The sequence below is a fragment of the Chlorocebus sabaeus genome, chromosome 25, assembly GCF_047675955.1.
Source record: "Chlorocebus sabaeus isolate Y175 chromosome 25, mChlSab1.0.hap1, whole genome shotgun sequence".
In the NCBI taxonomy this organism is placed as follows: domain Eukaryota; kingdom Metazoa; phylum Chordata; class Mammalia; order Primates; family Cercopithecidae; genus Chlorocebus; species Chlorocebus sabaeus.
This window is the reverse complement of record NC_132928.1, coordinates 31,333,428-31,346,241: the sequence shown is the minus strand read 5'-3', so window position 1 is coordinate 31,346,241 and position 12,814 is coordinate 31,333,428. Positions and strand designations below refer to the sequence as shown.

Below are 12,814 nucleotides of genomic sequence, written 5' to 3'. Positions count from 1 at the left end.
AATAAATAAATAAGACCATCGTTTCTTATTTCTAGGATATTTAGGTATAGGCTATCTTCTTAGATTGCTGACTTTGTGTTTTCTACCTTGTTACCACCTGTAGGTCATTCCTTCTAAATTTGCTAGGAGCCTTAAAACGCCTTTAGTTTATATATACATAAAATTAATTTTACATATTGATTTTTCATGTGTTTACAGTTGTATTTTGTATTAATTTTTTATTGCTGCATAGCAAATTACCACAAATTTAGCAGCTTTAAGCAACACAAATTTACTAACTCTAGATTCCTGTGGATCAGGATTAGTGGGTTCTCTGCTGAAGGTCTTAGAAAATTGAAATCAAGGTGCCATCTGGGACTGTGAGCTCACTGAGGTTCAGGGTCTTACTCCATGTTCACTGGTTTTTGGGGGAATTCAGTTCCTTGAAGTTGTATGGCTAAAGTTCCTGTTTCCCTCCTGGTTGTCAGCTGGGGGTATCCTTAGGTTCTTGAGGCTGCTGGGCGTTTTCTGCCCCATTTGTCTCCACAACCTGCCATTGTGTTCCCTTAAGACCAGCAGGAGAATTTCTCTGGGTTCAGATCTCTTGACGTTTTTGAATGGCTCACCCAATTAGGTCACGACTACTCAGGCTAATGTCTTTCTTGATTAACTCAAAGTCAGCTGATTAGGGATCTTAATTACATCTGCAAAATCCCTTCTATATAACATCATATAAAATGGGAAGAGTAATTCATAATATTCACATGTCCTACTCACATTCAAGAGAATGGGATTATACAACAGGACTTGAGAATTTAGGGGAGTGAGGTACATCTTAGAATTCTGCTTATGGCAGACATTAATATATTAGCTAGAATGTCAACCATGTTTTGGAGATAACTGTTATTTTCAAATATTATAACTTAAAAATCTTGTTCACCTACTTGGTTTGGCTGTTTTTACATTTGCAGACACATTTTTATTTGTACTTATCCAAATGTAGAGGTTGTATTGGGAATAAAATCACTTTGAAATGTCTTTTACACTCTTGGCCTTTGGATCCTTAAAGCAATAAAGGTTTCCCAGCAGTCCCATCTCTCTTTGATAACTCTGATTTATTGTTTACCAGGATACCTACACTTTCCATTTCAGCATCTGGACAAAGTGTATAGCCCATGTCAGACAATTATGAGAACTGCCAGTGATTCCAAATGCAGTTTCTCACTAAGACTTTTGTATAAGATCGTCATCTGTCTTATATTTCATTTTAGAATTATTCTGAAGTCCTAAGGTTACAAGTTAGTAGCGCTATCTGAAAAAAACTACACAGGATTGAATATTCTTTTATATATATAAATTAAAAATATACATTTTATATATATACATACACACATAGATACATTTACTTAGGTACCTATATATAATATATGTACATCTATGTGTCTATATCTGTATAATTTTTTGTCTACATATGGTATGTATATGTAGGTGTGTTATATAGAATTTTTTTAAAGAGCAATGTTACTGATAAAATATCACTTGTGTTTTCCTTGATCCTTAAGTAGTTTGAAATTGAAGCAGTATAGAACTTAGAGATTTTAGGAAATTGAACACTTTATACCATGAAATGACCATTATTTAATTCTGTGAGCATAAATAAAAGGTGGTATATGAACTTTGATCTCTGTTTGCTTGGAAAAATTGAAGATAATTTTGAAGGAACTTATTGCTCCTTACATTTGAAGATGATAGTGATATAAAACTCCCTTTTGTAAACCATGTAATAGCATCGTGAGCAGTAATTTTGGTAACTGTAGACACTTACTTACTAAAGATAAGGGTTCAGACACCATTATGTTAAGCATCTTAATTTCTCTCCTTTAGATTTCAATTGAAATAATTTTACTGTTCTGCTATGTTTTCTTCGTTCATTATGAAAATTAAAATATCTCTTCAACTCTTACTGTTGTCTAGTATAACATAGCAAGAAAGAATTTATTAAAGAGAGAAATATTTCTGTTTTTCTTTGTGACCTTCTTTGTCTCCTCTAAGACTGACCGACTATTCTTTTTAATCTCACTTTATCACTAGTACTCTGATGCAATAGAGAAAACATTTTAAGTATTTCCAAGTATTTTCTTATCAGTTTTAGTAATGTGGAAACTTCTCTTAAGAATTATTCACATGGCAGCAATGCAGGGACCATTCTTTGTAGTAATTCTATTGCATTTGTGTGTTTTTATTGTTGATCTTTTAGTTTTTTAATGTTCTAAATAAGTTCCTTGATATTGATGTACCAGTTTTCAGGAGGCAACTGGTTTGGGGAAGTTTTGTGACTTTATGAGTACTTATTTTTCTTGTTTGCTAAATAATTTAAGAGGTTTTTTTCCCCCTCAAGGTGTAATTGCTCCGGAAAAATATTTTCTGTTTCACATTTTCTACCCTAAGATGAAATATATTTTTGGCTTGCATTAATAACCTGCATAATTTTAACTTTTGGGAATCAATTGATTATATTTATATTCTATTATAATCTGAAAACAGCTTAGCACTCTTAATAGATTTTCAAACATTACAGGAAAAGACAAAGACTGGTAGACCTTGGATAAGAAGATAAAATGAGATGCTAGTGATAAGTATTCTCAGTGATCTCATGACTGTAAGGCCCATTCTACTTTACACCTTCTAATGCAACTTAAGGTATCTGAATTTTATTTAGTGTGCCAAGAGAGAAAATTCTTATGTACTGTAAATTAGTATTACATACCAAAATTTTAATTTTATATAATTTCCCACAATTGTATATAGCAAATATTTGTAAAGTTTAGTTTGTTGATACCTCATTGTACCTTCCAAAGAAAAATGTTTCCATAGAAAGATTAATAAAAAAATCACACTTAGAACTGCCCATTATACTTCCAGAAGCATCCTTTTTCATCACCCAGTATCTGTGCATTTGATTCTTTGAAATAACCATGACAAAATATAGTCTTATAAAATTGCATTATAATTGCAATGCTGTGTTTGGGAACATCCCTTCTTATGGTAAATGTTTGACCTAATTACAAGCTTATAACAAAGAACTCCTTGTCATCTCATGTTAAGACCTTTTATAGTATTAAATGGACCAGTAGGAATCTCTTGAGTTTTTTTGTTGTTACTAATTAGATATATGAAGGATAAGGCATACCAGGAAACTATTATTTTTAAGTATGAAATGTGCCAAACAGACATTTATTATTTCTGTTTCATTTGAAACTAAGACTGTAGACCCACAGATTATATTTCAGAAGTGGTGGAGACTTCATAGATCATCTCCAAACTAGGAAGCTGAGACCCATCAAGGTTAAATGGTTTGTTCAAGGTCACACAACCAGTTACTGTCAAACCTTATAATCAAGTCTATTATTATAAGATGGATATGGATTGTGTTAGTGGCACATTTAAACATTTGACAACACTCTAAGCAGGAAGTGCTTCCTTATATTTAACATAAATCACTTACTTCCTCTTACTAGATACTTGAAAGAAATGGAGAGCAGCTGGTGCCTGTAATTCCAGTTCTCTTATAACTTCATTATTTCTCATCATTTAATTAACATTTTTCCTAATCCTCTTCAAACACACCTTGCACACCAGGATTGCATTTTGTTTTGTTTTGTTTTTTATTTTTTTTAACCACAGCAGTACATTTCTAAAGGATGCTTAGTGTATGATTCTCTGGATTGGCTACACAATTGCAAGGGCCTTTGTTAAATATTAAAAAATTTTAAAACAGCAGTAACAGGGTTTTAAACCAAGTGCCAGACCTGCATAATACAGGTTTCCTGCCCATGAAGCTGACCCTGATAGTTCCAGATATTTTGCCTGAAATTTTCTTTTTTAAAGATTAACATGTCAAACTGTATGCTTAAATGTTTTGATATGCCACAGAGAATAATTTTTTTGTAAAATAAGATCATTTTCTATTCTTTCTCTGTTGATGAGGTTATGCTGGGTAATATCATTGAAGCTTTTCCTGAGATTTCTTGAGGAAGAATATTATAATTCTATAACTCAGAAATAAATAGTGTATATTCGACTTGGAGTTGTAATGTCTAGAATGCAGGAACCAAGTTACCCAATGGAGTTCAAAAATGGTACTTAGATATTCAGTGTCCACTGTGTAATTGGATTTGATCTTGGTTGTTTGATTTGTAGTAGGGTGTTTGGAGATTAATAATTTTAAAAAGAGTGTATCTATTAAGATGTGACTATTTTCCCAAAATCTTTGAAAGGAAACAGCTTGGATCAGCTGTAGCTCTTTTTATATTAATATAAATCACTTAGATGGTGATGCAGATGGGTTTTACCAGATAATGCTGAATTTCACCTAAGTGAAATGTTGGTAATCTTCTTACACATAAGTCAGAAATAATATAATCTGATGTTTGTATATACATACATTATGTATGTAAATTGATTAACTTTTTGTCATCTCTGATTTTTCTATTTGAATAATATCCAGTATTTATTTGAATAATTTTGATAACAGTAGAAAAGGTGCTTTTAAAGTAACTAATATTTGAATATTTGCATAGAGAAAAGACTAGCCTACTTAAAAAAAAAAAGACTAAACAAAATTATGTCCAAATGATCAAGTATATATGGGTGTTGATTTTTGCCTCCCCAGAAATTTTTGGATACTTTATTTTCAACTATAAAAAAAGTTGCAATTCTATTTCATAGCATAAATATGGTAAAAGTACCCTGTCACATATTCTTTCATTTTCTTATAAATATTTATATTGGTTCCAACTTTTAGATGTATTGGTTACATTATTTGTTGCTATATTAAAAACTTACTATATAACAAATATATGTACATTTTTACTTTTTACATGTTGGCATTAGATTTTTTTTTTTTTTAATCAGAGCTAACCATTTATATAAAGCTGCCTTTTTTCAAGGGAAAACAAGATTTTCAAACAATAATTTTCATTGGCTAGATGATTAACTTTTAAGAAGATATGTGTTTATTAGAATAAATTTTAAGAGAAGGTTGTTCTTTTTTTTTATTTCTTTGGCTTTGTAGAAGTTCCTATTTTGTAGTGCTAATATACATTTTACCCATAGTAAAAAGAATTCAAATTTTCATTGCCTTTTTGCTGTTCATCCTCTTTTAAGAGATAGCCAACAGTGCCACCATCAGAACAGACAGGCTCTTCTCATTTTAAGTGTTGGTTTTCTCGAAAAACAACAAAAAAACAAAACCCAAAAAACCCTATATTTAAGGAATGGTTTAAAAACCACATATGTTTAAGCAGACATTTATTTAAAATAATGAGAGATACTAATGGCATAATGAAACTGCCTTTATTTTATGAAAAAATCAAATTCATGTTATTCTTCAAAGGCCTATAACTAATTTGGATACTTAACTCTTACCAGGTCATTCTGAGTAGTATTATATTGAATTCAGCTTATTGTCATCAGTTTTAACTTGTAAGCTACAGTCTCAAAGAATACAAAAACATGAAAATAATCAGATCATCTTGGTCCGGTAATGTCTTCCCTATTGTGCAATTTGGGGGCAATTTTTAAATTATGCCTTTTCTTTTAGACTTGATTTCTTTTTTATAATGGTATTTAAAAAGTAAACTTCCAACTACATTATAATTATGATGATTTCAAAATCTGTATTAAAGCATAAAAATTTGTTTTCGTGGTCTGATATGTACATGATATGGTATATTTATTTTTGAATGAAAAGAAACCTGGTCCCCATCTTCCTGTTGACATCAAACAGTCCTCTGATATGCTAATCCAGCATCAGGGAGAGCACATATATACAGGGTTTATTTGGACTCATTCCAAGTCTGAAAGAAAATTATGTGTAAAGAACTGATTTTGCAGCATTACCCCCTTTGAATGAAAACTGATGTTGACACAGTCTGCAATTAAAAAGACATAGTCTTGAAACATGATATGGGAGGTTTCTAACATTTTAGTAAGACCCTGATTTGCTTTTTAATTACCTGGTCATGTAATTGTTTTTTATTCTTTGGGATATAATGTTACTGATGTAATAGCTATTGAAATTGCTAATAAATTTATTTCTGTAGTATGTGTTATAAGAAAGATTAACCTAAGATTATTAGCTTTTCCTTAAAGATTTCTCCTTTGGTTCATACGTTGAGTACATATGAGACAGTAGATATAATTTTTTGCTCAGTATGAAGTAGGGATATCAGCGGATTTCCTGTACTGTTTTTCCATTCAGCCTGCCCTCAGCTGGTCACTGGTGTAAAAACTGAAAGGTAGCTGTTTTAGAATTTTCTCAAGTATAGTTCCTCCATATTCAATAACAAAAAATCAATTTAGTTGGACTTCTCAAAATATCTTTGGATATCTTTGGATAAATTGCATTAAAGTACATATTTAAATTTTAATATATATCTATTTTAAAACAGTTAAAATTATTAGAAAATTTTATGGAAACCAATTAAAATGCAATATTCATGTTGGTTATTTATAAGTATTGTTAAATGGGAAACCACTTGCATTTTGTTTTTGAAAAATAATTTTTATGTGTTGAATCTTTGTAAGTCTTACAAAGCTAAGAACTTTGTCCTCGAAGTAGTATATTATTAGTGTAGTCTTCTAGCAGATTTATTGTAGAAAAAATGAGCATAAATAAGTACTTCTGGTTTTACAATTATTGTAGTATTTGCCCTCCTATGTGCAAGGACCCCTCTCCTAAGTAGCCTGTTGGTGCTGTCAGCTTTTTGCCTGGGCATTCCTGTAAGGTTTTCTTGTGGAGTTTAGTTTCATTCATTCAAAGCAGAGTACAAGTTTGACTTGCATTGTACAGTAGAAATATTCATGAAAACTTTCTACATAAATTCCTTTTATTTAAACTTTTAATAAATTGTGATATTTCAAATCACCAGGGTGGTTCAGTATTTAAAAGGAATTCTGTAGTGAAACCTTCTGCCAGGATAAGAGTTATCTTTTAATGAATGTAATTACCTACAGGTATCTAGACTTTTTAATTCTGGCTCTTCTTAAAATCAAATTTGACGTCTTCCTTTTAAGACAAGAAATTGTTTTAGATGTTAATTTTTTGAAATAGTGGGACGTCACAAAAATGTACCGTTACACAGTTTCCGCCAACCTTATTTATAATAGGAAAAAACTTAAGCCATTATGTCAGATAAAATTCTTGGAATCATTTCAGTGTAAAGATCATATGCTTTTCAGCTGATAATGGTAGATAAAATTAGGTGTTTTTCTGACTTACAGATTTTTTTCCTATCAGAATCCAGTCTTGAGAAATGTTAGATTTTATATTTCTTATTTTTAATTTTCAAAAAGCATTTTAAGAAGCAAAAGAGGCTAATTCCTGAAAGAACTGTTTGGAAGTACTTTGTTCAGCTTTGCAGTGCATTGGAACACATGCATTCTCGAAGAGTCATGCATAGAGGTAAGATAAAATCATTAAGAACTTTTAATCTTGTTTTAAATGATGTAAGTTCTTTAAAGTAAATGTCTTCCAGTCATTACGTAATACCATACTTTTTCAGGTAATTATTTTCAAATTATAATTGTGCTAGAATGTTAAACCTTTAAATAAAGCACTACTTGATTTTAAATAAGAATGTAAATTAATCTTCTGCTTGACTTTTATGAGCATCTTACAAACCAGTAAGATGCTGTTGGTAAAGAGAAGACAGCAATCAAATATATTTAAGGAAGAGTTTTTTGTTTCTTCAATTAAACAATGTATATCATAACCACTTAGATTTTTAATATTCAGTATTAGCTCAGCATTCTTATCAGTCAAGTGGTTGCGCAGAGTATGTTAAGATTACATCAATAAGTAACTGATCCACTGATACTGAAGTGTGAAAAATTTTAATACAATTCATTTATGCAATTAAGATTTTTAAAGACATCTAAGTAAATAATTATATGCCTAATAGTGTTGTGGTTTTATATTTTATGCAAATCTACCAATATGTTAATCTTTAGTAAGATATTTTATTTAAAATTGATATCGAAAGGACACGTGTATTTTGTACTTTGAATTTCACAGGTTTTTTGAGAATGGAAAACAAAATGCATTTGAAATAGAAATTAATAATCACGTTCATCATAGTACATTGATGATTAGCTGTCTATCAGAGAATCGAGAACTTCTAGGTATTAGGATATATCAGAATTATTCAAAATAAACTAATTGGTCCATAATTCAAACTTTCATGATTAAAATAAATTTTAAATTCTATCATGAAAAGTAGTTCTTAATTCCTTTAAAATTTCTAAAATGTCTGTCATCTTTTACCTGATCCCTTCCTTTATTCACAGATATAAAACCAGCGAATGTGTTCATTACAGCCACTGGGGTGGTAAAACTTGGAGATCTTGGGCTTGGCCGGTTTTTCAGCTCAAAAACCACAGCTGCACATTCTTTAGGTAAGAGACACAATATAATTTCATTCAGTTACTTTGCGTATGTGTCATTAGAAGATAAGAGGTGTACCAATTACATGCCAGCTCTTACATTCTTAATAAAACTATTTTGAAAATCACCAGGTCCTGAACAGATGCCTGCAACTCTCTATTAGGTATAAGGTTTCCTCTAATATGACAGTTGGATACTTCTGTTAACTTGACCTCAGGCAGACATTGAGTTAAAAAAAAAATGCTGATAAATCTGGTGTAACTATTGCCATAGAAAAGTCCTTTTATTCTACATTTAATAATAGATAATATGGTGATTAAGCTGTCTCTTGGAAGACTTCACCGGACCATTTAAAAATACAATAGTAGTTTGTAAATTTTTATTTATTAAAATAACATATATAGTTTTGAGTGTTATTGTTTAGAAATAATAGAAATTACTAAAAGAGATAATTTTTAAATTGGGTAACTTAAAAGGAGTGATAGGGCTTATCTTAAAACTCCTCAAATCATATATTCTCCTTGTAAATACAGGACTTAGGTCAAATGGTGACAATCAGAATTAAGTAAAAGTTATGTTAAAAATAAGTTGGCTTTGATTTAATCATGCTCATCTTTGGTGTCATAATTTCATTGAAAGCTATTTTGTTTTATAAAATTGTTTTGAGATATGAAATAAAAACCTTTTAAACGTCCTGATGAGGAATAAATGAGTTATACTAAATAACAAAGTAGTGAAATGAACATCTGAATTAATTGACTAGAGTTTTTAAGTTTTCCCGGCTTTGTTACCTAAGGTTCTGTGTGGCCTTGAACCTGTCATCGAATGTTTCTATATTTCTAAAACAGTACCTGAAACGTAAATAAGTACTCAGTATTCGCTGAATTACAAAATATTGTATCCTAATTTCAAGAGTGTTGGAAAGATAATGCTTTGCATTTTTAACGGGATTTCAATTTTGTCAAGTATTTTGAGAAAAGGAAATTTCGCACTGATGCTGAATAACATAGTTTTTTCTCCTTTCACTTCACATTTATTTTTATAGAGCATTGTAATTTTTCCTGAATAAAGAAATTTGACATGAAATTCCATAAGAAATGCATATAATTTGCCCAGCACTCTAATGAAGTTTTATTGGGAAAGTTGAGAATGGAGGATTTCTATAGAGAAAACAAACCTTAGACTGTTTCAAGCCAGTGCCATTTGTCACTAGTAGACAACATGTTTTCACTTTATGTTACTCATCTGAATAGAAGAATGTCATAAAAGCATTCTGTCACTAGTTTAGATAGAAATGCCAGGCTACAATTACATACACACACCTGCACATTCCCCTGCTCATGCACACACGTGTGTTGTTTACGTGCTGCTTTGCAGACTGTCTCTGAGCCTGCTGTAGTCATCCAGCCCGAAGGATCCAGTGTTATATGAAACTCAGTTTCATTTTGTTTGATTTGCCTGATACTGCCTCTTGTAAAAGTTCTAAACAGAATTTAAGAACATATATGCATCTCCAAATTGAGGTGATATGCTCGTAGAAATTATGGAGTAAAATTAATTTTAATAGATTTAATAATTCATTATGAGTTTCTAATACCAAGTTTTATCAAAACCAACTCACCTAGGATCATGTAATTATATATATGTAATATATAAACATTATGTATATTTATATAATATATAATATATTGTTATATATATAAATGTGTGTATATATACACATTATAAATAAATAAAATATATGCTCATGCCCATAATTACTAAGCATTCTAAGACATACCTGAAATACAGCAGTGAAAAAATAGAAATAAGACTGTTTTCTTAATGGATGAATCACAGAATATTAATTTTTTTCACAAGTATTTTTTGTTTTACATATTATTTTGAGAAAAAAATATATCCTTAAAATAAGAAAATTTCCTTTATCCCTTCTTGTCTTCTCTGTGAACTGAAGATTTTGATTGTTTAAAACTAAAGTTCATTAAGCACAGTACATTATATACAAATAATTAAAATTTGGACTGTAGTCTACTAAGGCTCTTTGGACCCCATAAAAATCCTACTTAGAAGAATCAAGAAAAATTCTCTGCTAACATACTATATATAAAATAGCAAGGATAGAAATCCTGACAGACATTCTTGATGACAAATTGACCCTAATTTTTAATTGTATTACTCTGCTATGTTGTCATATATTTTTAAGAGCAAATTTAAGTTTTCTTCTCAGAGTTGGCACTGCAAAGTAATTGAAAAAGTGGTGACCTATGCAAATTTATTTTGCTTATAGAAAACACAAAAGAACTATAGATTTTATTGTATGTTGATTCATTTTTTAATTTTACTGAGGATACAATCTATAGGGCATGATTCATCCATAGAGCAGGTATACATTTCAGTGAAACTATAAATAAATGAGATCTCTATGTAGTTCATAAGGAAAAATCTACATAAGTTTACTTTAAACAAAGTTTGTAGTGGAGCCAAATTTCTTTTAACTTTGGAAAGGAGGTATTTTCAGGAATTTAATTTTAAAATGCAAAGATATATAGGATTTTAAAAATGTCTTACGCATTTATATTTTCAAAATACATTTTTGTTGAAAAATCAAGATACGAATTTAACTTATTTTAATTCATTAATAGGATTGTGCACTTCCAAAAACTGTGTTTGTATTTAACAATCCTTAAGAGATTGGCAAGTCTTTGCATTTTCAATTGTCTGTTCATTTGGTGTCTCTTATTTTTATCTTTTGATTCCATGATAAATCAACATACAATAAAACCTGTAGTTTGTCTTCTGTAGCACATAAAGTTGTATAGGTGGCCACATTTCCAATTAGTTCTCAGAACCAATTCTTAAAAGTATGACAGTATAGTAGTAATTCCTTTAATATAAGGATTGAGAATTACAAATACTAAATCTGATATTGTTGCATGTTCAAACTATGTTCAGATCTTCAAAACTGAAAAATATCCTAACAGGTCTTCACCTGTTTTTCTTCTTCCTCCCTGCTACCACCACATACATTGTCTCAAAATATCTCTACTTTCCGTTCCCTCATTCCCTCCTCCTTACTCGATAATTATTTCACATCTGGACTAGGAGATTACCCTCTTTTGTTTCTGATATTTTCCTTCATAATCCATTCTATATGTTTCCACTAGAGTTATCTTCCTCAGAGACACTATCTGATTGTGTTACTTTCCTCAAAATCCTCCTTGGTTCCCTGTTGTCTGAAGAATGTCATGCAAGGTCCTTGACCTGGCATTCAGCGCCCTTTACAGTTTGGTGTCCTCTAACTTTCCACTCTGATTATTGACTGACTGTATCTCCCCAGCTTATGATGTGCCAGCCATGTTTTTCCTCTTGCTTTCTTCTGAAAGAATGAACACTGGGATTTGCATGCTCTGTGGGACCTTTATCAAGCCATTTATTAACTTTTCTAAAACTCAGTGTCTGGATTTATAAAACTAGAAATGCAGGTAATAACCATCCTATGTTGTCCCTTAACTCCTAAACAATTCCTGACCGAATAATATAATGAATGCAAGTGTTTTCTTAACACTGTAATAAGCCATATAAATGTTCACTTGCTTATGGTGGTGGTGAAGTGATGAAGGTGCAGAAAAAGAAAGGGGGAAGTGGAGAAGGAGTTCTCCATGTACAATTTATTTATTCTGCCTGAACTGATTGATTCAAAAACCTTTTATATGCAGGTGCTATTCTAGAGACAAGGAATGTAGCCTGAGCAAGACAAGTCCTTGTCCTCAGGGAGCTTACCTTATGGTGGGAGGAAATAGATAATAAAGCAAACAAAAAACTAAGATGAATTATTAGTGATATGACGGAAGATGGCCAGTTGGGGAACTAATTTGGAGAGGGTGAGATGGAGCAAGTCCCCTCTGAGAAGGTGATATTTAAAGTGAGATGCAAAGGATGTAAAAGGGGCAGCTATGAAATAATGTCCCAGGTAGACTGAAGAGCATTTCATATAAAGGGTGGATACAGGATAAGCTCTGTCTGCTGGAACTGAGTGAAGAAAAGACAGGGCTGGATGTAGGAGCAATTCACATTTTATTCTAAGTGCAGTGGCAAGCTTTCACAAGGTTAAACGTAATGAGGAGAGCGACGTGATCTGGGTTGAAGGCAGCAGCCACAAACCTCTTCGTTCTTCTTGGGGCTAAGCATTCCCAGGATAGTGTTCTATTTTCAGGGTCTTCTGTATCCTGCGAGTCTGCATCTTTTCCTCTCAGAGTACCCCTTAGTATATGCTACCCAGAACTGAGCAGAGTACACCACATTGGAACTCATTAGCCCATAAAACAGAATGTTTACACTGCCTGTGATCTGTGATCTAAACAGTTGTTTGGTTTTTTTGGTCTCCTTATC

At 31.4% G+C, this 12,814-nt stretch overlaps 1 protein-coding gene across 2 annotated transcripts in view; it reads left to right on the top strand.

Annotated features, from left to right (window-relative positions):
- The window catches only part of NEK7 (NIMA related kinase 7), a 146,149-nt gene that overhangs the window by 100,053 nt on the left and 33,282 nt on the right, over window positions 1-12,814 (top strand). For both annotated transcript variants that reach the window (XM_007989048.3, XM_007989046.3), the window contains 2 exons: window positions 7,336-7,444; window positions 8,329-8,436. In XM_007989048.3, coding sequence (XP_007987239.1) covers window positions 7,336-7,444; window positions 8,329-8,436 — 217 coding nt within the window. The remainder of the gene's footprint in view (window positions 1-7,335; window positions 7,445-8,328; window positions 8,437-12,814) is intronic.